General features: G+C 42.9%; 2 protein-coding genes across 3 annotated transcripts in view; one reads left to right on the top strand and one right to left on the bottom strand.

The window, feature by feature from the left end:
* The window catches only part of Plcz1 (phospholipase C zeta 1), a 58973-nt gene extending 50465 nt beyond the window's left edge, over positions 1-8508 (bottom strand). The window contains exons 1-3 of one of the 2 annotated variants that reach the window (XM_021165689.3): positions 8415-8508; positions 7644-7795; positions 6728-6851 (exon numbers count right to left, since the gene is read on the bottom strand). In XM_021165689.3, coding sequence (XP_021021348.1) covers positions 6728-6851; positions 7644-7678 — 159 coding nt within the window. In that variant the 5' untranslated portion in view covers positions 7679-7795; positions 8415-8508. Of the gene's footprint in view, positions 1-6727; positions 6852-7628; positions 7796-8414 lie in introns of both variants that reach the window. The other variant, XM_021165691.3, reaches the window with a different exon arrangement.
* A 97-nt stretch (positions 8509-8605) lies between these two features.
* Positions 8606-9658, top strand: Capza3 (capping actin protein of muscle Z-line subunit alpha 3). Its single transcript, XM_021165693.3, has one exon. It carries the CDS (start codon positions 8741-8743, stop codon positions 9638-9640), a length of 900 nt encoding a protein of 299 aa, XP_021021352.1. The 5' UTR covers positions 8606-8740; the 3' UTR covers positions 9641-9658.
* The last annotated feature ends 18108 nt before the right edge of the window (positions 9659-27766 follow it).

Below are 27766 nucleotides of genomic sequence, written 5' to 3'. Positions count from 1 at the left end.
TGAATTTTATAAACACTGTTGTCATAGGAACACCAAAACTATTTCACCTAAGAAAATAACCATTGGTCCTGCCCACGACTGAACAGTAAAACTTCCCACTGCTGACTCATTTCCACGCTTTGGTAACTGTTGACCATACTGTAAAGTACTTTCAGTGTGGTGGGTGCTTTCTTCAACCCCGGGCTCAGATCTTCTGTGTCTGAGAGAAGCTCCAAAGCAATATGAGGTTGTATAGATAATGACTACAACCGTTCACAACTGATGTGCTTTCTAAAATACTTTGCTGTCTCCACATTTAACGCAAGTAGAGTCTGTTAAATCAGGAAGAACATGATTTTCTCCCTCTTAGAAGATGCTGTTAGGTAGAAAACTCTAACTGTAAAATGTCTTGTTGGGGATGAAGGTGGGGGAACCTTTTGTGTTCAGATGTGAATTCCTAATGAGCTAGTTCCTCATCTCCAAAAATATTATTTCAAGGCCCAGCATCCCTAACTATCTAAATTGGCTAACCTAGCTTTTTTTTTTCTTTGTCTAGTTCTCAAAAAAAGCTGTCAACTTTCTAGGACAAAATTCAACTGAAACCCTTGTCTTCTTGCTTTATTCATTGCCCCACCCTCTGACACATCGTGGGATTGTCAAACTGGAATCCTTCATGTTAGCTCTTTAAACAAAGAAATCTCAATAGTGTTTCTCCCTTGGAATAAGTGAAATACAAGTATTTCTCCAAGTTGCTCATTCTTTTTCATATATTTATAATATAATGTATTCTACACCATTTAGTCACAGAGAGCAACAGGCCCTGACTCAAGGCTTCTGGGTCATGTACCTGGCCTTGTTTACTTCTTCATGGTTGATCTTGATTTCAATTTCAGTTTTTCCCCAGACAGAGCCAGAACCTCCAAATTCTCCAAAAGCACTGAGCATCATCGCTAGAGAGCTGAATACTGACTATTTCATCTGATATGTGTGGTCCCAGGATAAGCAGAGGAAAGCTGGGGTCTTTGCCTTTGGGCCTGGTCACCTCTGGAAGCCACTGGGCAGTTAAGCTGGGCCACTCTAGGGCCTGGACCACCATCGAAGCATAAAGCAGAGTGTTCTTTGCCCATATTTTGTACTCCTCACTGATTACCTACTCTTTCACCTTGTCATCAAAGGATGATTCCTTGTCAGCCATAGCATCAAATCAGATAAACCCGGAGGGCTTGGGCAATCCTAGGGACATGTGTTACAGGAGTGTCGGGGAGGCTACGGGTTGGTTAAGAGTTCTTTAAATTACATTGCTTGGGCAAAATTGGCATAAAACATTTACATATTTTGGTTCAGTGGGATGGCTCAGCAGGGAAAGAAGCTTGCCACCAAGCCTTGCAACCTGAGTTCAATCCCCAGTACCCACATGGTGGAAGAAGAAAACTGACCCTCCTCGAGGTTGTTTTCTGACCTCCACATGCACACTGTAGCACATGTACACACACACACACACACACACACACATAATTGCAAAAATTTTTTAAGTTCACATGTTTTTATACACATAACACTTTGATAAATTAGGGAATAACTATAAAACTAATAGAATATGATGAATATCATATATATGTTCTTCTGCCCTGTGTGTGTGTGTGTGTGTGTGTGAGAGAGAGAGAGAGAGAGAGAGAGAGAGAGAGAGAGAGAGAGAGAGAGAGAGAGAGAGAATAGCTAATATAAGATCTATTCATCAATTCTGTGGCTGTAATGCAAGTTCACACACTACAGACAACCTCACATAAGTGTACCTCAAGGACTTTTTCATATTGTAAACTGATGCTCTACCCTTTGAGTAATACTAGCCTACTGCCTTCCATACTGGTCCCTCCTAACCAGCACCCCACCCTTTGCTCCTGTGAATTTGAAAATCTCCTATTCTTCTCATCAGTAAGATCACGGAGTATTTTATCCCTTTGTCTGGCTTCTCGGCACCTAGTTCCTCCTCTGGGTTTATTCACGCTATTGTAAGTTGGAGAACACCTTTCTTTTTCTACCTTTTTTTCTCTTCTTTTTCTTTTTTCTCTTTCTTTTTCCCACAGTAGTGCACATGACGGATATGGCATGGTTTCTTTACCCATTGCTACATTGATGAACAAACACCTTGGCTGCTTCCACATCTCGGCTGTAAAGATTGACTGCAGTTAGCATGGGAAATCAGGGCAAACTCAGATTTTGTTTACGGACTTCTCAGGAACAGAGCTGTATCACCGAAGTCCTATGTTCAAGTCTTTGGGGTCTTCTCTGTGACATTTTATACAATGGCTGCAATGATTTACACACCTGTGAATCGTACACAGGATTTGTTTTCTCCATATCCTTATGAATGTTTGCTATAATACACGCATACACATACGTCATTCCACCAGCTGTGACATGTCTCCTGTGCTTTTCTCTGCACTGCTGTAATGGCCAGTTTAGTTTTCAGATACCTGTTGGCTATTTGCATATTTTTTTAGTAACTGCACACAGTCCCTTTGTTTATATTTGACTATTAGTATCCTTTTTTCTCTACTGCATTTTGTAACCTCTTTGTGTTTTGGATATTAGCCCCTTAGCAGATATGTAGTCTGTTACTATAGGTTGCTTTCTTGGTTTTCCACTTCCTTTGTTCTGCCAAAGCCATGAGTGTAATTCCATTATCTTTTTGGACTTTATTTTCTGTGTGTTTGTTCTAGAAACCAATTGGGAGACTGATGTGAAGAGGATTTTTTTCCTAGGTTGTCTTCAAGGACTTTTCTAGTTTGAGGTCTAACATTTGCATCTATAAAGTGATTTTAGTCTTGTTGGTGTGCACCCTTAGAGTGCAGTCGTCAGCTTTGCATCTGGATGTGCGCTCTGCTTCCCAGTGCTGCTCATTAAGGAGAATCTCCTGCTGCCCCGCCATTGAGTGTGCATGGCATCCCTGCCGAAGATCACTGACTGCATAAGAACGGTTTATCTCGGGGCTCTCCACTTTGTTCCCTTTGTTTATACACCTGTGTTATGTCCATCCTGTAGGCATAATCTTATTGTGTACTGTGTGAAGATCCAAAGGCTGATTTCTGTCTCCCCTGTATTTGGTTGTAGTCCTTATTCAGAGTCTCCTATCTCAATCTGTTCAATCCCCAACTGTTCCCTGGTATGCCAATAAAGAGAGCACACAAGCCAATGACTGAGCAGGGGAGAGAATAGAGCTGGAATTCCTGCTGGACAGGGGAGGGGCAGGAAAGAGAATTCAACCACAGAGAGCGCCCAGGAAACACACCTAGAGGAAAGAAAGCCATAAAATGCTAGTATCTTGGGGATTTGAGCAGGGAGGTAACCAGATTAGAGGATTGGAATAGAGTAAAACCTGCTCAGTTGTGCCCTTAAAGCTTGATAAATAAATATACTAGTGCAACTGGGTAAGAGGAAAACTGCAATACACTTCTTAAAAGGCTACTACCATTGTAGCATACTATTATTTTGGTTGTTGCAACTTTTTTACTTTCATTTTTGAAACCAAATTATACTTTGAAAGCTTCTTCCAGCTTTGCTCTTTCTTAAGATTATGTTGGCTATACAAGGTCTTCTTTGGCCCAATAAGAATTAGAAGATCTTTTTCTTACTTTTATCAGGAAAAAAAGAAAAGAGAAAGGAGAGAGACGGAGAGAGAGAGAGAGAGAGAGAGAGAGAGAGAGAAGAAAGAGAAGAGAAGAGAAGAGAGAGAGAAGAGAAGAGAAGAGAAGAGAAGAGAAGAGAAGAGAAGAGAAGAGAAGAGAAGAGAAGAGAAGAGGAGAGAAGAATCTATAGATTACTTTTTCAGATGGACATGTTTACACAAAGTATCTTTCGAATTATTCCTGTATTTCAAACTTCCTTTTGATGATGTTTCTAGTCTTCATCATAAGTATTTTATCTCCAAACCTATTCCTAGGTACTTGATTCATTTTGATATTAATGGGGAAAAAATTGTTTTTTGGTTTCTTCTGGAGCCAATCCTTGCTGGAGAGTAGAAATGCAGTAGTTTATGTACATGATACTGTGTCTAGCCACTTTACTGTATTTATTAGTGCTGGCAGATTTTTTTTAACAAAGTCCTCCATGTTTTCCCATGTAAGACCACCTGTGACCAGAGACCATTTGACTTCTGCTATTGCAATTTAAATCTGTTTTTTTTTCCTCCATCCTAACTAGCACATTCTGTGGCTAGCACAGTGTTTCCTACCCTGTAGGGTGATTAGGATAGTTGGGGTGGGAACCTTTGCTTGCCCCAGCTCACAGAGGAAAGTCTAAAGAGTTTGAGGGTGTTGATTTGTTTGGACTTGGTTCAGTTTCAATTTTCATTGTTTCATTTGTTTCAGGGTTTTATGGCTTTTCAGTTACTTTTGATTTGGAGGATTTTTTTTTCCTGGTGGCAGTGGCAGGGTTTTTTCGTTTGTTTGTTTGGTTGGTTTTGTTTCGTTTTTTTGGTGTTTGTTTGCTTGGTTTTGTCTTAAGATTATTTCTTTTTATACAGTTTCCTTGAAAGTCATGCGTGTGTGCATGTTCCTGTGTATGTGAGTGAATTCGTATGTATCATGAGTACATAACACACATGTGTGCATGGAGACAGGGGTCAGCACTAGGTGTCAGAGGTCAGCATGAGGTGTTGCTCCCAGTCACTTTCCCTCATTGTTTTGGAGACAGGGTATGTCATGAACCAGGAGCTCAATGGCTGACTAAATTGCTAGTCAGGATCTTCCTCTCTCCACCTCCCTCCCCAAGGTTGGGTTTACAAGCATGTGTTCCTGTCAGGGTCCATGATTCACTGAAGAATGATACCCCGGACTCAAATAGTACGTAAACACAAAGCGTCTTATTCTGCAGAAGTCCAGCCTGCTGCGGTCTGCCCATTACCAGAATAGAAAGACAACCAAGTGAGCTTGCAGGCCTGATTTAGAGCACGTTAGGGAATTCCAGAGTAGGTGAGTTCTATGTAATTCTGTTGGGTCCATCTCTATGGACATACAATTACCGGGGTGTGCAGGGACTGAAAACTTGCTGGGGAGTTCTTGGAAACTGTTGCTGACCCATTGTCTTGGCTCTGGCCAGGTGACAGGGCATCTTCTAAAGCCTGTGGAATTGCTCATTTCTTGGTATCAGAGATTTAGGCCTAGTTTCCTTAACTGCCAATTTGAAGCCTGTCATGGAATGAGCCTAGCCTTCTCATTACAATACCTGTTTTTTTTTCCATGAATACTAAGGATTCAAAACCAGGTCTCTCAAGTCAAGCACTTTGCCTACTAAACCATCTCCCCAGCTCTGGCGCTCTGGGTTGTTAATTTAAAAAAGAAGAGTTGAGGGTTTGAAGGTTATCGTGCAATTTCATTTTATCCTTCATTCTCTTGATGTGGTGAGTAGAAATGCTTTCTGTGTATTGAGCCTTCCTTGCATCTGAGTGACAGCTCCCATTTAGTCATAGCGTACGTAGAATCCTTCTTGAAGGTTGATGCATTTGGCTTGCTGAGGAAGTTTGTATCTGTGTTCACCAAACATACTAGCTTATCGTTAGCTGTTCTGGGGTGTTCATGCTCAGCTTCGATATCAGGATTTTGCTGCGGTTATAAAATAGCATTATAATCTTTTTTTTTTTTCAGATTTACTAGAAGTATTTTAAAAGGATGAGTCTTGATTCCTCACCTAAGTAATCTTTACCTAAAAAGTCATTTGCTCCTAGGCTTTTCTTTTCTTTATTGAATACTTCACTTAGTGACTTGGTATTATTATTATTATTATTATTATTACTTTCAAGTTTTCTAGTTCTTTTTTATTTAACGTTCATAGGCTCTGTGTGTTCAATAAATCGGCCAATCTGCTGCTCTCTGGTGGGCCATATTCCGTCATGATGTTCTTTAATTCTGTGGGGTCAGTTTTAATGTCTCCTCTTTCCCTTACTAATTTATTCATTTGAGCCTTCTCTCTCTTTTTCTGCCTTGATGATGGTTTTGTTTGTCTATTATTTCATTAGTTACTGTGATTACTGTTCATTTTATTTTTTTCGAAAGCAGGCCACACCAATACCAAACCCAATGCATAGCTGAAACTCACCTTGAATTCGTCATCTGCCCCCTTGGACCCCCAAATGCTAGGATTACAAGTGTATTCTCCTATAACAGCTTTTATGCCAACCACCATTATTCTGTTCCTTTGAGCTTTTCTCTTGTCCCATGTCATCAAAATAAAACACTACCATTCAGTTTTTACATTTAATCCTAGATCAGACAGCCTTCATTTTCACCTTTATCCCAGATCTGGTGTGACCGTTTCTATATACTCAGGAAATTATTCCAAGCCAATGTCCTGGTATTATTTCAAAATTTAATAGTCATTAGTTTATTCTGTTCTTAAGATACTGGTTTTCTGCATGTATTTTTCAATACTTATTTAGGTTCATGTATATGTATCTGAGTGTGTGTGTGCCACGTACTTAAAGGAGATGGGCCAGGTGAGAAGAAGGAACTAGGTTCCTTGGAACTAGAGTCACAGGCTGTTGTGAGGCACACCATGCATGCTAGGAACTACACACAGGTCCTCGACAAGAGCAGTCAGTGCTTTTAACCATGGGCCATCTCTCCAGCCCCATGTGTAGTTTCTAAAATACTCAAGTATCTACTAATGTCTACTTACACTGGAGTAAACCCTTCATAGAGTGGAACAGTCAGGGAAAGGGTTTCATCTCACCTTAAAAAGGGTTTCATCTCACCTTAAAAATATGTTTCACATGAGCAAAGTGGCATGGGAAATCAAGTTTCTCAAGCAGTTTGTGAGTAATTTCAACGTTGATTTTTCCACCTCTAAAATCATCCTGAACCTTTGACAAAAACCATGTATGAAGCACATGAAGTTAAGGAAATTCTCAAAGTCACTCACTGAGGGATTTAAAATTCTTAGAGAAATAATTTGTCTGCAGTTTTAATGGATCATCTATCCTGTGCTCAGACAGTTGTAAATAAGCACTATTTACAATAAAATAACAGCTTTTCAACCATAGGAAAAGTGTGGAAGATATAAAAAGATGTAACTCAGTTAAAATGCAGGATGATTTCTTAAAACGGGCGGAAAAAAGTTAGCACTTGAGAAATTCATTATTCCATTACTACACACTGTTGGTCTGAGAGCCTGAGCCTGAGAGTTACTGAACTCCAAGATTCTCTCCCCAACCTGACCTCCCTCTTCAAGAAAGATGAGAAAATCAACAGTGAATCTTACAGAAGTCAGAGCACTGGGTACATTCATAAAACATTATTAAACATAGGCTACTGTGTGTTCAATAGCAACTATGACTGGTTAAATTACTAGGCAAGTCAAATGTCCTACAGGAGAAAGTTGCTCCAATTTCTGCTCCATCTTACACTGTTAAAACTAATGAGAGTAAGTCTCAACCTTACTGACTATGGCTCAATATGAAAAAAATGCATTTTCTTATCATAACAATAATGATGGTAGAATATAGGAAGCTAAGAAAACGCAGGAAGCTCAGAGCTGTGGAAATAAGTAGAAAGCTCACACTTAAATGGCAGACACTTGAGTTTGTGACTCTGTGAAGAGACTGAGAGACAGTGAAGAGAAGGAACCAAGCAAGAGAGGGAATGAGGCAGAGAGACCTTCAGGATGGATATCTTGCTTCTGCGAGCTCATGAAGTTGGCTTTCCATGATTTCATGATCTGGGCCGCTTGTCCTCCCATAGAGGGCTCTTCGTCGAAGGTGTCACTTAGAAGTAACACGGTCTTTTTGTGACCGTCATCAGCTGTTCTCGCTGCTACCGCTTTTCTAGGGAAAAGGCAGAGAACACATAGCCTGTTGCCTTTGCTCTTATACATCAATGTGCATTCAAAAAGTGCACACACAACACAAAGAGAGGGCGGGGGGCTGGGGGACATGAAAGATGTGGTCCCTGCCTAAAATATTTGACTTCTTATGGTATGGGAATTTCTAATTCCACTGGCATTTTCAATAAACTCTATTTGTGTCTCTGTGTGTGTTTGTGTGTGTGTGTGTGTGTGTGTGTGCGCACGCATGCACATGAGCTCACACTTTTTGTAACGTGTGCACTGAGATCAGAGGACAACTTGCAGGAGGTGTATCTCTCCTTCCATCATGTGGGTCCTGGGAACCAAACTCTGCTTCTCAAGCTTGGTGGCACCTTTACGGGCTGAGCTGTGTCTCAGCCTTCATTGTATCTCATTTTGTGTTTCCTACTTTGTTTCTAACCCTCAAGTCTTTCATCACAATGTTTACCCCCAGGGTGGGGCAGCTATTCTAAGGGCCTGAGTGGAAATCAGTACCATATGACAGTTGAAGAGACCACATGCTATCCAACGCTGAGTCCAAACCCCAGGGAACATCTCTAGACCGCCAACATCATATAACAGACACAAAGAAAACATACCACTTTCGAAGAAAACTTGTCCAGAAGCTAAGTTCTTAAAACCGTCACAGTTGGCATGGCTTGTCAGCTGAACTCCTCACTGTCAGGTTACTATCATTTTCTTCTTTGGTTTTAAGTACTCATTGTGACATCATTAGAAGTTCCACACTTCTCTGTGACTTCACCAGGATCTGCAGAGCTTGACTGACTGCCCTTCTTCATAGTCCAACATACTGCTCTAAAGCTTGAATGAGTAACACCTTGAATGGGCAAGGTATCCCATGGACCGTTTTCTCACCCTGTGAGCACCCTTCATTTCAGAAGCTTTGCTTCTGCTACCACTGGCCATGTCACTCAGCGTCTTGAGTAGGAAAGAAAAAGAGAAAGTCATCCACAGGCTCTTAGTCCAGGCTCCTCCTGGGGAATTTGTGAATGCCTTTGACGATCTCTGTCTGCTTATCCGAGATGAAAAGCTTATGCACCATCAGGGTGAGTGCGCAGGTCATCAGCACTGCCAAAAATACTGTGTCCCACTCTGCATCGACGGCAACCCAGTCCTCCTGTCTCACCACAATGTGATGGGTAACTTCCGCTTCTTTGACTACCAGAGCAAACTTTCTTTCAGGTTTGACCTACTCCAGAATCAGCTGAGGGATATCCAAAGTCACGGAATCATTCGGAATGAGACCGAGTACCTAAGATCCGTTGTTATGTGTGCCTTAAAACTCTATGTGAATGATCACTACCCAAATGGAAATTGCAATGTGCTGAGAAAAACAGTCAAAAGCAAAGAATTCTTAATAGCTTGCATTGAAGACCACAGCTATGACAATGGAGAGTGTTGGAACGGTCTTTGGAAGTCTAAGTGGATCTTCCAGGTAAACCCGTTTCTAACCCAAGTCACAGGAAGAATTTTTGTGCAAGCTCACTTCTTCAGGTGTGTCAACCTTCATATTGAAGTCTCCAAGGACCTAAAGGAGAGCTTGGAGGTGGTCAATCAAGCCCAGTTGGCTCTCAGTTTCGCAAGACTTGTGGAAGAACAAGAGAATAAGTTTCAAGCAGCTGTCATAGAAGAACTACAGGAGTTGTCTAACGAAGCCCTGAGAAAAATATTACGGAGGGATCTTCCAGTGACACGCACTTTGATTGACTGGCAACGGATCCTCTCTGACTTGAATCTGGTGATGTACCCCAAGTTAGGGTATGTTATTTACTCAAGAAGTGTGTTGTGCAACTGGATAATATAAAAGGTTGCTGCTCCTGGTTATCGTCTCAAGCTAAAGTGTTTTCTGGGGAGTAAGTGCTTGGATAGATTTGGGAAGCTCCTGGACTTGTAATAAGCCTGTCTTTAGTCCTATGCCAGTTTGAAGAGGGGGACGAATAAGAAATCGTGTTATACAGTCAGTATTCACCAACACAGCAAAAACGGTAAATACATTTCATAATGTTAACTGTCACAAATTCAGAGGTTTTTATTAGAGCCTAAAATAATTGAGGAGGTGGCCATGATTAAGTCTATATGACTCCTGTATATGTTTCTGTGTTTGTGTGCCTGTGTGTAGGTGTGGAGGGGGGTGCACGCACAAGTGTGTGCCTGGTTGTGTCTGTGTCTGTGTGTGTCTCTGTGTCTGTGTCGATGTTGGTGTGGGAGTATGTCTGTGTATGTATTTGTGTCTCTGTGTGTCTCTGTGCACCTGTGTGCCTGTGGACTTGCATGTGTGTGAATTCAGCCTCTCTTTGGAACTGAGTAGGTGTGCACATCGCTCTGCAAATGCTATCTCACGTTACTCTTCAGTTTGAGATCAACAAGAATTGGGTGAACCTTAACAAATAACACTGGGTTTGGATATTCTATGAAGCCAGCAAATATCAAGTCTCTCAGTCGGGATGCTAGAGAGGCATCTTAGGAGTTAGAGCACTGGCTGTTCTTCCATAGGAGGTAGGTTCAGTTCTCAGCACCCACACAGTGGCTCACAGTTGCCTGTAACTCCAGTCCCAGAGCTCCTTGGGTTACATAGTACACAGCACTGCCTACACATACAAGCAAAACACTCAGACACATAAAATAAAACTGAAGGGGATTAGTAAAATTGCTTCCACCTCTCTCCTGCTCCCTTCCCATGCCCCTCCTAAGGAGGGTATGGAATAGCTATGCATCTCTGAACTTCTAGAATAGCAGGGTCTAGAAACCTTGTGTAGCTGAGCCAACATAAAGTTGCTCCTGTAAACATGTCTAATGCCCACTTCATAGCAAACTCCATACTAAGTATTTTACAAACAATAGTCCATTATCTGCCTGGTTCTAGTATTACCCCCCATTTTACATGAAAAAATGTAAAAGGTTTCAAGTTGCTCAAATCATCAAGACATACAACATCTTAATGTGTTCAGGATGCCACAGTAAAAATACTGAGGGGTGTGGGTCTATGAGATGGCCTGGCATGTAAAGTTCCCTGCTACCATGTCTAAACCTGAGCTCCAACAAGGATACACACAAGGTGGAAAAAAGTCAACACCCACAAGTTGTCCTCTGACCTCCAATGGCACTCCTATCCCCAATTCCATTCACACAACATGAAATAAAATACAAAACAAAAACAAACAAACAAGAAAACATTACCATTAAATGAGTAGCTAGTGCTAGAAAATCAGCACTCACCAGACTGAAGCTGGAAAATTCAAGATCAAGATGCAAGCTGAGACAACGCCTGCTTCCTCGTGGGCAGTGATCCTTTTTATACAGCACACCTTGGAAGGAAACAAGGTAGTTCTTCAAATCTCTTTTTATAAGGATGCTAATCCTGTTCATAAAATCTATACACACTCATGATCCCCTGGAGGCCTCTGAGGCCACCAGCCTTAGGGAGAATATTTCAGACTAGCATGCACAGTGACTGGTGTAGATGACTAAAGATCATACTCCATGGATCGGCTCTCTGGGGAGACTTGTTAAATCATCACGTGATGCTTTGAGCATGGGATGAGGAGATCCCCTCCCGCGGTCAAGGCCCAGTTTTGAATACTTAGTTTGAAACTGATGCCACTATTTGGGGTAGTTTCTAGAAACTTCTAGAGATTGGGCCTAGACTGAAGGAGCAGGTCACTGGGGACATGCTTTTAAAGGTTAAAACTGTCATCTACTTCCTTTGTGCTTGATGTCTACATGAGATGACAGTCCCTCTCCCGCGTGCACCCATCCATCATGATGTCTGTCCAGACACCAACAGCCCCATCACCACGGACGGAGCCCTCTGAAGCCGTGAACCAAAGGAAACCTTCCTTTGCTGGGTTGTTTCTGCCTGGCATTTGACACTGCAATGAGAAACCCAAGTCGCGCCCGGGAGTGGTGGGCTCTGCTGAACAGTTCTGTGGGCAACCCAGCACAGAGAGATAGCCCAGACGAGAGATCTGCTGCTGCCCAGCGCGCATCCTGAATGCAATCACCCACTGCTCTTACAGTGAATTCCTCCTGAAATGGAGAACGAGATTACAGGGAAGGAGACAGTAGGCCCCATTCTCCAATCCTGATTGAAAAGTGCTTCAGATCTTGAGTCCATGTACCTGGGAAAAATAGAGCCGGCTCTGACTCGTCCACATTGGGGCAGACAAGAGCCCATGCAGGAATTTCTAAACTGCATATCTTCCCCAGCTACTGGTGGTTTGTTATTTATTATTTACATCTGTGTGCAGTGGTGTTTACATGTTTGTGTTTGTGGGAGTGGGGGATGGTATACACGTGCGTGCAGAAGCCGCACGTCCGTGTTGGGTGACCTCTGAGAGTAGCTCATTGTACCCTCAGCCCCAGAATATGGCTAGACTGGCTAAGCTCCCATGATCCTCCTGTCCCTACACAGCACTTACAGATGGGTGACCATGCCAGCTGCTTTTCCTCAGGTTCTGGGAATTTAAACTCCTGTCCCCATGCTTGCTCAGCAAGCACTTTACCTGCTGAGCCATCTCCTCACCCCTGACTCTTTCGTTTGATTTGAGAATTCTCTGTGTATGTCTTCAAAAATACACATTTTTGGAGCCCATCCAGAAACAAATTCATTCTCCCCCTTCCCCTCCCCTCTCCCTCCTTCTCCTCCCTCTCCCTCCTCCCTCTCCCTCCTCCCTCTCCCTCCTCCCTCTCCCTCCTCCCTCCTCCCTCCTCCCTCCTCTCTCCTCCCTCTCCCTCCTCCCTCTCCCTCCTCCCTCCTCCCTCTCCCTCCTCCCTCCTCCCTCCTCCCTCCTCGCTCATGTTAGGTATTGAATCTGAGGCCACTTGCCCTCTATTACTGAGCTACAGGCCCCAGTCTAGGATATCTACATTTTAAAACAAATATCAGAAGTATCTTTGATACAAAGTCTACCAATCTGAACCACATTTTAGGAAATACTGCGGTAATCTTAAACAGCATGCCTAATTTCTGTTTATTTAAAAATCACTTCTCAGAAAACACATTGTCCAGTAAAAGCCATCTCTTCTACTCACTACATATGGACCAAAGCCAGCATTTCATCTGTTATGTTTAAGAAAGGAAGGAAGGAAGGAAGGAAGGAAGGAAGGAAGGAAGGAAGGAAGGAAGGAAGGAAGGGAGGGAGGGAGGGAGGGAGGGAGGAAGGAAGGAAGGAAGAGAGGAAGGAAGAAGGAAGGAAGGAAGGAAGGAAGGAAGGAAGGAAGGAAGGAAGGAAGGAAGGAAGGAAGGAAGGAAGGAAGGGAGGGAGGAAGGAAGGAAGGAAGAGAGGAAGGAAGAAGGAAGGAAGGAAGGAAGGAAGGAAGGAAGGAAGGAAGGAAGGAAGGAAGGAAGGAAGGAAGAGAGGAAGAAAGAAAGAAAGAAAGAAAGAAAGAAAGAAAGAAAGAAAGAAAGAAAGAAAGAAAGAAAGAAAGAAAGAGAAAGTCTTCAAATAAAACAAAATAAAGTTGTTCTCCTGAACTGAAATGAAGCTATCAGATAACCCCTTTAATAAAAACAGGATGTAGTTTATGGTTCAGGTGACTTTCTAGATCATTCCAGAGCAAGACCCAAGTGTTTATGGGGGAAATTACAGACACATTTAGCTTCCCATCTATAGTATTACTTTTCCTGCTACTAGGATAAAACACCCAGACAAAAGCAAGTTACAGACAGGGAGGGTTTATTGTGTCTGTCAGAGTGTGATCCATCATGGCAGGCAGTGCTGGTTGCGGGAGCTGGTCCTCCTGCAGCCACTGTCAGAAAGGAAAGGGCAGTGAGGCCCCATGCTCAGCTAAGCCCCTTTGCACACCACCCGAATCCACCCCAAGGACAGGGACCTTCAGGTTGGGTCTTCACATCTATCCTGGCAGTCCCTCCCAGGCCTTCCCAGAGGTTTTCCTAGTCTAGATAACTCCTCACGGGTGAGCCCAGGGCCTGCCTTTCTAGTGGAGCCTAGATCTGGTGAAGTTGATGATCGGTACAAACCATCACACACCGTTAACATTCAGCCTGGACAATAATATTACTACCTGCATTTGTAATCCCAGCATTCACAGGGCTCAGACAGGAAAATCACAAATTCAAGTCCAGTCTGGCATAAATGAAGTCAAAAGCAAACCAAAAACCATTAAATACAAAAATATCGATATTTCTAAATATCTGTCACATGCGGGAAGTTCTTCAGATGTGAAGTGTTGATCTATTTTTCTCCATCCAATTTTGCAGAGTTTTCAAAATTATGGATATGTGCAATAAAAATTTATATTTGATACTCTGTTACATAATGCAGGTATCATAAACACTGTCCCATATCATTCAAAATTTCTTGAGCATATAAATTTAATTATTTACATGTTATTCATATTATAAATGTACCATAACAAGACAGCCATTCTTTCTTCATATATAATTTAAATTTTTAGAATTTCCTCTGCTATGAGTTATCCTACAATGAGTATATATATTTTCCATACCTTGGGTTATTTCCTTCAAGACTAATTACCCAAAGTTTCATATTAAAAAGACACAAGGGCACTAATGCTTACGCTGCAGATTTACAAAGACCCTGCAGACATATTCTTAGCACATCTGTAATCCCTCAGTGACACTGACAAAGTACCGAGCTGGATCTAATGGAGCACACCAATGATCCTAACACTTGGCAACTGGAAGCAGGAGGATCGATGTTCAGGGTCAGCCTCCGCTCTAGAGTGAAATTGAGACCAGCCAGGGCTACATGATCTCTATCTCACAAGAACACAAAGAAAGGAAGAAAGGAAAGACGAAGGGGGAGGGAGGGAGGGTGAGAGGGAGGGAGGGAGGGAGGGAGGAAGGGAGGGTCTAAGCAACCACAGAGGTTTTCATAAGCAATATTGAGTATTTAAAGCAATATGGTGTAAAACTAAAATGTATGTAGCTTTTGCCACATCAACAGCAACTGCATTTCCTCGTAGGTGTCCGGCGTGGCCAGGGAAGTACAGTCACTAACGCTCGTTTCCACCTTCTACCTCTGTGCTTCTCTTATTCCTTTCTTTGACAACTTATTAATGAAGCTTGTGACTTCCCACTTAATGAGTTTTCTAATTGGCCTACTTTAATTTCTTGTTCTGCGAAGCTCTTCTCAATTAGCTTTCATAAACCTCTGCTGATTACCTGCTGATTTACTCACAATCTTGATTAAACACCTCTTTGTAACATTTACTGACTGGGAGGACATTCCAAATCCCCTTCGCCTTCCAGGTCTGAGATCTCAGCAACTTTATCACTCCACAGACCACACTGGCTTCACTGGGCTTCCAGCATCTTTCCCAAGAAGCCAGGCCTGGTCACCCTTCCAGCACAGTCTCTCCAACCCTAGATTCTGGCAAAATGCACTTCTAATGAAGCATGGGACCTGTTTGTCTTAATCTAGGTGTACATATTTCCCTGATTTTCTTAAGAAGAATCTTTTGTGTATCAGCTGAAATCTATGAGACTGTGTGTCAGGACACCCGAGTTCGAGTCTTTATTCTAACGGTTACTACTTTCTCGTGACTTCACCATTACCAAGTTTTTCCATCCCATGCAACACTAGAATGAGACACTTCTCCAGCTGCAAGCCTGGAGCATCTATGGACCGTTGGGTGAGCCATAATGGGTAATCCATAATTTGGATTAAGCAAAAATCCAAAGCAAAGAGAATGTCTCAAGCTCTACCTTCCAGGATTCTGACTTTCTGATATCTTTATCTCAAGCACAGCCTAAAATTTTCAAAATCTTCCATGCCAGGTACATTCTCCTGATGTCTTTATTATCACCAAGTGTCCATGGATTCCTTAAAGAGGCTTGCCTACTAACAAGATGTCTCTCTTAACTGTGCACCTCAACACAAAATATGACAAACTGGTAAATTAAAAGGTATGATTTTTTAAAAAAGGTATAGGGACAAGCATGTGGGACGTTAAAGAGAGGTAACAAAACATGAAACATGAAAGAATTCAGGTCTTCAGTTCTGGCTGAAGGGGAGGCCACCAGATGCTAAAGAGCCAAGTCTCTACACTGGGTCATCATGATGATAATAATGAAGAAATAATGACAATCCAGCAGCAGTCAGTCTGGGAAAAGGAAGCTGACAAAGAATTCCTTCAGATATTTATTGAGGAAAAAAGGTCATTTGATATAAATGGTATAATATATTAAAAACCACCAAATTGGGGCATTAAAAGGCTTCATTAACAGTGAGACAGGGAGACAGAAGGCTAAGGAGAGAGAAAGGCACCCTGAGAGGGTGGCAGGAGAGAGGCCAGAAGACCCCTGTCTGTGGCAATCCCCTGAGAAATCTCAAGAGTGAAGGAAATGTCAGACTTTTATTAAGATGTTGGGGAGGCCGGCAGGAAGTTATAGACAGTTTGATTTGTTTCAACATAGCACGTGACAAGTAGCAGGGAGTAACCAGGTACTGGTTAGGACCATAAATTGGAAGCTCTTGTTAGGCCACAGCTCCAGGCCCTAGAGGCCCGGTCCTCTATCCCGGGAAGAGCTGCAGGGAGGTGCGTCCTGATCTCTTCAGGCTGCAAGGCATGGCATCTGGCTGCTTCTGTCTTAAGGGGTAGGTGCATAGACTACACACACACACACACACACACATACACACACTCACACATGTGTATAAACACATAAGCACGCATCTTGTTGTGGTACATTTAAAAGTGTTTTTGACAGCTTTTTAGGTAATTTTTTTGTACATATAGTTCATTTTACCTCTGCTGAAAAAAAAGTATGCTCTTCTAGGTTATAAATACAACAACTTTCCTGAATTAATTTTGTTACATAAATTTAACTCTCAACATACTGTTATTATCTCCCTGGCCACTTTCACTCTTATTTTAGGTGTAAAGCCCTCTTTAGAACGCTGTGTCCATGCTCTAGCCTCATAGGAATAAAGAGTTTTTGGTATGGATGAGATTTGATCATTGGGCAGATTGGGCTTTTCCACTCCCAGAATGCGATCTGTGATACTAACTGCACTTGGGTGTCCTCTGCTTCGGGACAGTGGTGGTCCGAATGTCTTTACTGGTGAGTTTGTAACACTGTTGCCCTCAGACTTGGGAGTGCCTAGGACCTCAAGCACACAACCAGGAGGCTGATGTGAGCACCACAGGTGGATGTGGAAGGTCCTGGAGTGTCATCACAGATATCCCCCTGCAGCTGACAAGTTTGGTGAGGATATGAGGAATGTCATTGTTGTGGAATGTCATTGCTGAAGAAGGGGAAATACTATGATCACTAGGTGCTTTTAGCAAATTTGCCAAACAGTATCCCAGTGTTTCTTTAAAAAAAAAATGTGGTGTGTGTGTGTGTGTGTGTGTGTGCGCGCGCGCGTGCGCATGTACGTGAACCTGCACAGATGTCTCCATAGGAGCCCAAAGAGGGTACCAGAGCTGGATTTGGAGTTACAGGAAGCTCTGGATCCTGGGAACTAAGCTCCAGTCCTCTGCAATAGCAGCAACCCTCTAAATCCCTAGGCCCTTGCTCCAGGTCCCCACCCACTGATATTTCTTAATAAACATTTCCTATACTCACTTTCTCAATTATTTCCTCACCCATTCTTAATATTGTTACGTGTCCTACATCTGAGAAGAAAGTGAGTGAGCTATGAGAAGTAGAGCAGAAATAGACGCATGGTTAAATTAAAGAAGAGAAGCCAGGACACAGCCCCAAACTAAGGTCCTGTAAGCGTAGCAAGGCAGACAGCGGTGTGAGGTGGGAATCAGAGAAAAGTCCACAGTGTGATGACTGGAGTTCCATCCCTAACGCCCGAGGAAAAGCTGTGTGTGGTACATTCCTACAACCTCAGTACTGAGGGGGCAGAGAAAGGAAGAGCCCTTGGGGGCTGCTGGCCTGCTGGTCTACCCAAACCCCTGAGCCCCTGACTCAGTGACAGGCCTGTATCAAATCAAAATGAGATGGAGGGCTTGCATGATGGCTCAGTGGGTAAAACCCAACAACCTGAGCTTAATCCCCAGAACACAGATGCACACAAAAGCACACAAGTGTACACACACATACATAAACACACACTGATACACGTACTCATACACACACACACACAGAGGCTCACACACACACACATATACATATTCACACACACAGACACAAATACACACACATACAATCACACACATGCACACTCACACACACTCATACACATAGACACACACTCATACACACATACACTTACACAGGTGCACACACACACACATACGGGTGTACGTAAACACACATACACACAGACACACAGGTGCATACACACACATAGACACATGCACACATACACTCACACAGGTGCACACACACACATACATACATACACACACACATGTACACATACACACACACACCAGAATAAACATAGAAGAAAAATAAAACGCAAGCATGGTTTTCCTTATTCAGTAGCAGCAGGAACTTAAGATGAACCGAACTGCCCCTGTCCCACCTCACACACTGTCCCCAGTCTTTCCTCCAACATCATCTCTGACCACACCAGGAGAGAGAAGTCTGCAGCTGGAGAGCAGAAGCTGAGGGAAGGTAACCCTGTTTCTGCTTGAAGTGAAGCAGACTGCATGTGCCGGTGCTGCTCCCAGGCCATTGACTAGAAGATGCTAAGGGACAGACACCGGGGGTGTGCAGCCCTAACAGGTAAACGCCCAAATTCTGGTATTTCTCATCAGGCCCAGAGATTCTGAAAGTCATGAAGATCTAGCATAGCTTCATTTGAGGCTCACTCAAAATTATAACAAGCTTCCTTTCTCAGCGGTGCTTCAGAGAGCCACGGATGTGTTTCCCCCGTGTCCAGTCTCCCACACTATCACCTTCAACTCCGCTCATATCTATCTGGATACCGCTCCTCCATCCCTAACGGCCAAGAAAATTAGCTGAGAGAAGCTGCTGAACTATTCATTTTTTTAATTTCTACTTGTGACAGTTCAATGAATATGTCAGGAGCAGCAAAGCCACAAAGATAAAATCCATTTCTTGTTTTAACCAAGTGCTGCACTGGAAGAAATTAACTGTAAAATTATTAGTCAGATCTCCCAGCCCCACCCCCACCCCCACCCCCACCCCGGGAAATGAGAGTGGCCGGGAAAGGGGTTAACACTTTTCAGTGGGTATTGGAGATGCTTTGGTGTCCTTTACTACAAATCACACACTCCCCAGGGGCCCTGCAGTTTCCAAACAAAGAACAGAAACCCTGAGACTTAGTATTACATAACAAATTTATAACCAACCCAAGAATGTGACTGCAGAATATCACTCCCCTCTGCAGTTCTTTCATAGCAGCTGGAAAATATTACAGGCACTACGGTAGCCAAACTCAAGATATATCCATGAATGTTTTAAAGTGTACAACTGAAGTGTAGCCCTGACGGTCTGAGCCAGGAGGCATTTGGAAATAATGAAGCAGCGAAGATGTTTTATGGAGTCAGCAGAACATAAGAGATTTCCTCCCAGATTCTACAGTTAGATGCCTAAATCCAGAGTTAGAAAACTATCTGGTGTCCTGGTTATGTGTTTCTATTGTTGTGACAAACACTATGACCAGCAACAAGCTTGAGGGGAGATGGTTTATTTCATCATATTGGTCACAGTTCTTCACTGAGGGAACTCAGGGCAGAAACTCAAGCAGGAACCTGAGGCAGGAACGGAAGCAGAGGGCATGGAGGTGGGCCTCACAGCTTCCTCAGTCTGCTTTCTTACACAACTCAGGACCACTACCCAGGCGTGATGTCACCTGTAGTAGAGTGGGCCCTTGCACATCAACCAATAATCAAGAAAATGTCCCACTGGATTACACATAGACTAATCTAGTGAGGGCATTTGTCAACTGAGATTCTCTCTTCCCTGTTGATCAACATTGACCAAAAAAAAAAAAAATGGTATACTAGGCTGTCAAAATTCCTCTCTATCTTTCTAGAAATGCAGTGAGGAAAATCCTAAAGTAATTTGTACAGTAAACAGTTCCCTAAGGCATGCCTATCATGGGGACATCTGAAGCTGAGCCATCAGTAAAGCAGGGTAGAATCCTTGACCCACAGTACTCTGCATCACTGGACTTAGAACATATAGAAATTATTTTCTATCAATGTTTTTACCTGTTGTAGTCCTGAAAATGTCCATGTACTAGGAATTATGGATCTTCGAAAGCAATTTAGGCAATGGTCCATGTTCATCTTTCTGTTATTTTCGATTCTCCTGTGGAATTGTCATCTTAGAGGGTTGCTGTTTCTGTCTGCTAACCTATGTCTAGTCCTGAGAGCTTCTAGCCTCTGTACAACCTAATCTAGGCCTAGAATGTTCTCAGCCTCAGACTTGCTGCTAAATAAGCTCACCCTTTCTAGTTCTTTCTGATCTTTGCCTGGCTGATTCAATTCAGCTGTCTGGCTTAAACTCCTCTCCAAGCTGCCTGGGCCAATCTGACTTCTCTAGGCTTCTCCTGAGTTGCTCTGCTTGGCCTCATACTAACTGATAATTTGTTCTAATCTTCTGGCTCCTTCTCATTCTCTGGCTCATTCTGTTTTCACCTGTGACTAGCTTGTTCTCTCTCTCTAGCCTATCACTGCCCTTATAAAACTAACTCTCTCTCTCTCTCTCTCTCTCTCTCTCTCTCTCTCTCTCTCTCTCTCCCTCCCTCCCTCCCTCCTGCATTGCTTCCCAATCCTCTCTCCTGAGAGGTGATCACATTCTATTCTCTCAAATCTTTCTCTGTTCTGTCACTTTGTCTGGTACTCCATTAGACATCACGTTCAAACATGGCTGCTTCCTTCTATAAACTAACTTTATCTCCATTGTTTGGGATTAAAGGTGTATACTAAAGGCATGTGTGTGTTCCAGCCAGAGGGATTAAAGGTGTGTGGTAAGGACTTAGTCACATGATAACACAATCTTGGGGTTCACCAAGTGATTAAATACCCTGCAACATATCTTCACAGAGAACAATTCCTGTTATGATTGTGTGTGTGTTCTGTGTGTATGTGCACCTGTGTGTGTGTGTGTACACATGTGCATGCGGGTGTACAGTGCATGTTTGGGGGCCAGAGGTCAAGGCAGGTATTTTCCTCCATCACTCTCCACCACTTCATTTTTAAAAGACTGTTGTGATTACGGTTGTGTGTGTGGTTGCATGCATGGGAGCCATGATGCAGCTGGGAGACCACAGGACAGCCTGCAGGAGTCAGTCTTCTCCTTCCACTGTGTGTCTCAGGGATTAGACTGTCTATCAAGCTTGATGGCAAGTGCCCTCATATTTACTGAGCCATCTCAGTGACCCTCCACTTACACATGTAGCATGATTTCCAACTCTACTGTAGGGTTGAACTTATACATTCTAGTCTTCTTGGATTCAAATGTCAAATCCATTCATAAATGTGGACATAAACCAAGATCTGGCTTATAAAACTGGTGCTTCTAAGCAGCCATTCAGAGCCTTCCACAGTGAGCTTCCATATAAATTCCTGCCTATTTTTCAATCTCATATATGCAAGAATATTTATTCATTCAGTAAATCTCCACTGAGCCCATTCCTGAATACGGCGATGTGCCAGCCTCTGTATTCAGCACTAAGAACACAAAAAGAAGTAAGATACTCTTCCTGTTTGTAAGTAGGTCTCCACTGAGCAAGGGGTAATGCCAGGTGAAAAGCCAATCACATAAGTAGCAGCAAACATTACCCTGTGGGAAATCAGAAGAGGCCACCAGGGAAAGCTGGTACAGTGGCCACTGCCAGAACCTTCTGCAGTGAACATTCCTCTTGCTGCCAGGAGCCACACTAGGGCAATACTCATGATCTCACCCCCTTCCCATTGGAAGCTCACACTCACAGACTGAACCACACTAGAAGAACCCATGATGTCCTTATGCGCGCGCGCACACACGCGTGCACACCACATTAGATCAAGACAGCTTTGTAACATTCCTCAGTTCCCAAGCATCACGTAGGACTGGCTAGGCCTTTGCTATGACTGACTGTCTCTGCAATCCCTCCACCCACTTCTTACCCAGGAATAGACAAATCTTTCTTAAGAAGGCGGGTAATAAATTTAGTCTTCACAAACCACAGAGAGTAAGGCTCTGTTAGCAATTTATTTTTCTTTTTTTTCACAATTTTCTAAAAAAAAATGTAAAGAAGTAAAATAAAATTATTCTCTCTTAGCCTCTGATCATACTCAAACAAGCTAGGGACCAGAAGTGGTTTGCTGAAGCCTGCTCCACACAAAACAGGCTACGACTGCTCATCTCAGAAACAGCCCAATGAAAGCCTGTAAGCCAGTCTCTGTCTAAAGGCTGCTTCTGGGAGCCTGCCTGACTGTGACAGGGGAAAGTCAGGGAGACAACCAGGCTCAGCATGAGTTTGCTAGTCAGCAGTGGTGCTGGCAATGATGAACTTGATCTGAACCCTGCAGTCCTAGAAAATAAGAGTTAATTGCCTTTATTCCTTGTTTCCAAAGCCTGTCTCCTATGGTGCTCCAAGAAAGAGTTTTCTGCAGTGAACCATTTCCCCAGAGACCTGGGATCAAGACTTATTTTATTTATTTATTTATTTATTTATTTATTTATTTTTGCCAGTTAAACTAGTTTTATTCAAAGTAAGCCTACATTAAATTACAATATTACCAATCTGTAGACACAATGAACTTAAAAATAAGAAGTAGAAATAGACATCTATTTGGTCTTTCAGAGACCACATCATAGGACCCATAAATGAAAATGTACAAATATAGAAATGATACTTAAAGAGAAAGGGTTTTAATATGGGGGCCCAAAGAGATGTCATATCTTAAACATGCATGTTTCAAAAAGGGAGAATCCTTTAATTATTTAGCATAAAATCAAGTTATATAAACTTGGTATATTCCAGAAAATATTGCTTTAAACACTTATACATGATCAAAATTCATTTGGTAGCTTTTAATCAAAATGAAACATGCTACTTTGTAAAATATAAAGTACTGTTAAAGGTTGCAAAAGTGTCTGTCATCATTACCATGCCAACACCACTATGGAGCCTCGTTCTCGCTGCTCAACCCACCTGTACCCACAGTATGTCTCCAGGAACCAAGTCCTTTACCTTTTGACAAACATACCTAAGTTCCGGATAGTGCCAGAGCAGAGATTCAAGATGTTGTCTGTGCAAGACTATAAAACCAGGCCCGATTTTATTGTGGTAATCACACAAACTGCAACTTCAAACAGCAGTCACCCCAAAGCCAAAACCAGGACCTCCACACTCAACCAGCATGGAAACAAACATGAAACCCCCAAGCCCCTCAACAAACGACAAGCAGCCCTCTGGGTGAGCTGTGTCTCATGACAGACATGATGTCCTCTTGGCACATCAGGGACCTCACTTAGAAACCTGATTTACAGAAGCCAAAGTTTCCAACTTTCTGAAAATACACAGAAGAGAGGCCAATGCTCAGGGTGCAGAGATCCGAGTGGCAGCCTGGACAGTTTCTTCCCAGTGCCCCAGCCCAGGGCTCTCTCTCTGGGTCTTCATCAGGGGAAGAACACAGCAGCTAGGGTAATTCCACTGTGTCCCACAATCACACACACAACAAACCAAGCCCGTGGCTTTCTGCCAGAGGAATGAGAGCTTGTGAAGTCAGAGAGTAACAGAAACAATAAAGAAGTAGGGGAAGAAGTGGGGATGAAAGATGTGTGTCATCTCAAAGTCCTTGCACCCTGGGAAGGATGAGCCAAGAACCACATCCTCTGCTCCGAATCCAAGCGTCCACAGTCAGGGCAGCTGCAGGAACCTGAAGACAGCACAGCAGCTTCACACTCAGGTGCTTCGTGTGTGTGTGTGTGTGTGTCTCACTGGGAGATGACAGTCAGCAGGTGTCAGTAGAACATGGTCAGTATGTCCACTGTGAGGTCAATGGGACCTGGTGCACTTTGTTTCTGCATATGCTGCTTGAAATGAACCACGATGTCTTTGGAAAGCTCTGTGGACGTGCCCTCCAGCTTGCTGGTAAACCCAGCTCCACAATCTGCTTGAGCTTAGACAGCGTGGACTTCTCTGCATCCACCGACGCGCTCTTCCCACCAGCAGCCTCTTTGCTAAGTCTTTCTTATAAAACACTTCAAAGACATCTTTACCATGAATGAAACAGAATAGAGTCATGATTCTGTCCAGGATCCTCTCTGGCTCCTCGTCTGTTGCTCCTTTGTTGCCCTCGTAACTTAGCAATGAGCTCTGCAGGCTTGTGTGGTCTCTTGTTGGTGAACATCTCGAAGGACTCCTTCATCGGGTTGATGAAGCACTCATTCCTCTGGAAGCAGACCTCCATCATGTGGTCCACTTTGTCCTCGAAGTCCAGCAGGTGTTGGATCATGTCTTTGTCTTTCTCAGGATTGATGACAATGGTTGTCCCAAAGTCATGAACAAAGTGGAGAGGCTGTGGACAGGAGGCTGCGTTGGAGTTTGCTAAGCACACTCTCAGATCTCCAGGTGCAGAAAGACTCATTTAAGCTGAGGTTCTAGGAAGAGACTGTCTATATGCTGCTGAAGGTCAGAGGCTGGTGCAGGACAGGGAGGCTCCAGAATACCTTAGCCATGTGAGCAAACATCTAGAAGAGGAAGCAGACCGAGTGATCACCTACTTAGACCACAGCACACAAAAACCATTGGCTGCCTGTGTGGAGAAACAGCTTTTAGGAGAACATTTGACAGCAGTTCTGCAGAAAGGGCTGGAGCACCTGCTGGGTGAGAACAGGGTACCCAACCTCATCCAGATGTACCAGCTCTTCAGCCGGGTGAAAGGGGGGGTGGCACACTCTGCTGCAGCACTGGAGCCATCAAGACTTCTTAAAGCTTGTCCATCATGACTCCTTTCCACCGGAGAAACTTTTACATGACCTCAGGTATACAGGGGCACAACGTACAGACAAAATATTGACTGATGGTCAATCACAAATTTATTTTAAAGCGATTCTTTAGTGTACATATGATTCAACCATTTATTAAAGATTAAAATCAATTTGCATACTAATGAGATGGAAGTGCTTGTTTCTTTAAACACAGTACAGCACAGCAATATGCTAATTTGATGCTTGCATGCCAAGGACTGATAGTAGCAAGATATTAAAAGTCTTTGTTATCCATAATGACATCCCTTTATGACAGTATAGAAAGCTTTAGATGTACAATGGAAACACTGTGGTCCCTGGCATACAACGATCTCCATTCTGAGCTGCATTTCAGGCAGCTTGTGATGGTGTTGTGTGGTGTGATGTGTGCAGAGTGCAAAGTGCACATACGTGTTCAGATCTGAGGCTGCACCTGTGTGTTCAGACTTCAGGCTGTACATGCATTCTCAGACCTGAGGCTTCATTGATTCCCCATGATGCAATGTGAACAATAACTACCAAAGACAACTCAACTTTTGTGTGTTTTATTTTGAATTAATTTGGGGGCTCTGTGCCTCCAGAAACCCTTTACACTTGCCAGATTTTTATAGCTCTTACATTAAGTTACACAACCCCAGTCAGGGTTATGACCCACAACTAAAGAAGCTTTGAGTTCAATAAGATATAGAGTTCAACTCTTTCCCCTCACTCTCCCCAGACATAGACAATCCCTTCATTTATGGGTTACAAGGCCAGACACTAACCTTAAGAACGGCCATTCTTTATCTCCTACATGACAAACTAAATTGTGTATCCCTGTGCCCTAAAGACGACCAACATGACACAGGGCTGAGGGTTCCTTATTCATCTGTCTGAGAGCCCCCTCTGACGACATAAACAGACACCACTGGCAAACCATTCTGGCTGTGGCTTGTGTGCTCTTCCCTATCACGTCTAAGGCAAAGCCTCCCTCCCAGAACACTCTGCCCCTCAGCTCTGGGCAGCTCACTTTATTACAATATTCTGGAAATTTTCCATTCGTTGCTTGTTCTGGTTTGTTCCTTTAATAGTCCACAGACAATAACTGCAGAAACATAGTGTACGGAGACACCAGGTACAAAGGGTCAGATTCACCAAAAACACAGAGCAGTTTGCTGTTCTGTACACAGAGCTCTGGCTGGGGCCATAGCCCAAGGGACTTCAGGGGGGACAGCAAAGCGGAGAACCTTGCATATTGAAGTTAGCTTTTGATCTTTAATGCTGTGGTGTTCCTGCCTTCGTCCCAGCCCTTCTTGAAGACTAAGTGACTTGGCCACTAGCAGAGAACAGGTCCTGCAAGGGAGGAAGAAAGTAGATATTAAAGGTGTCACCGAAAAGAACACTGTACCCTACAGTGGAAACCTTTGGCTGACAAATCCTTAAAATCCTCGGGAAAAAAAATAGGAAAACCTGTATGTCTGCTAGTACATTTTTAACTCAATATTGACACTCCAGTCTCTTTCCCAGGTGCTGGGATTACGGACACGCACCAATGTGCCGGACTACAAGATTTGTCTTTAAAAGTTTAAAGAGTTCTGTAGAATTTGGGGATTTTAAGGATTTGCCAGGAGAGTGCAGTGCATATTAAAGCAAGCACACACTGTAGTGAAAAGAAAGGAGGACTTTTCTTATGATAATGTCACTCAGCTCTTTAAATCCTGTTAAATGTTTAAAATTTTTATTGCAATCCTTTACTGTGTGACTGTGGGAGAAGGGGGGAGTGCATTCATGCCAAGCAACCGCACATGTGTGGAGGTCAACGGGTAACTGGGAGCAGGTGATTCTCCTTTCACCCCGGAGTTCCAGGAATCATCTTCTCTGGGTGTCATGTTTAGCAGCAAGCTCTTTGTCGTCTGTTGAGCCATCTTTCCAACCCCTGGTTGTATTTTACAGGCACACACACACACACACACACACACACATTAGCCCCCAAAATTATTTCTAAAATAATGTTAAATGACAACTTTTTAGGGCCCTTCTATTATATTGACCACAAAAATAATTCAAAGTTGCCTCGTTGTACAAGGTACTCTTATCCTAGCGTTAAAATCAATATTCTAAGTTTAGAGCATGGAAAAAACTCAGACTCTTTCATGCCCAGACTCATGCCTGTAACTCACTCACTCCTGTCTTATTGAACCCAATACAAGCAGACCATGAAGGAGGTACTATAATAATGCATTTAGTATATTTTTGAAACACATCAAAATCCAAGAACATCGGGATCAGCTTGTTTAATAGTGGAAAATTTACTAAGTACCTTTACTGTGCAAATCCAAACCATATTGTTAAGCCAACAGATAAATATGGGGGTTAGAGGGAGGTGGCAAGGCTTAATTTTGTACCCAGTAAGTGTTTATTTATGCATACTTTTCAAAATATAAAATTCAGGGCTGCTCAGATAATAGAGTGCTTGGGTATCGAGCACAAAGACCAGTAGGTCGATCTTCATCCCAATACAAAACTTCACTCACCAGACAGGGACAGGGGAGTGAGAAGCCCAGTGTCACATTTTACTACAAAGAGAGTTTACGATGAATGGGAGACTCTGTCTCAAGCAAACAAGAAATATAAAAATCGTTGTGAGAAAATCAGATCCTTTGATATTCACAAGGAGCCACCAAGACTTAACATTTTCATATCGACTATAACATGATTTACCCATAGTCTTACAAACTGGAAAAAAGCAAAAAAAAAAAAAAAAAAATACATGATTGACTATGATGGACAGCTTGGTTTAAGAGCTATTGATGACATGAGAATAGTCTCAACTGTTAATGGTCCTTTGGAGTTCACTTTTCTTGTTTAACTCAGCAATAGACCCAGAGCCAAAGTTTCCTGGCCATTTATGACAGAAATTACACGAACTGCATGAAAATTATTTCATCTAAAAGTAAACATATTTTTGCTAGCTGAAGTAGAAAACATTAAATATTTTATAAGATTAATAAAAACAGAGTAAATATATTTTGAAGTAGGACATGGAAGCTGCAGCCTGGAATCCCAGCACTG

This window comes from Mus caroli, unplaced genomic scaffold (assembly GCF_978045245.1).
Source record: "Mus caroli unplaced genomic scaffold, Mus_caroli_1 scaffold_7, whole genome shotgun sequence".
NCBI classification, from domain to species: domain Eukaryota; kingdom Metazoa; phylum Chordata; class Mammalia; order Rodentia; family Muridae; genus Mus; species Mus caroli.
This window is presented reverse-complemented; position numbering and strand designations above follow the sequence as displayed.

Coding starts and splice junctions, on each gene's coding strand:
- Capza3 (XM_021165693.3), top strand. CDS start 8,741: ATGTCACTCAGCGTCTTGAGTAGGAAAGAAAAAGAGAAAGTCATCCAC.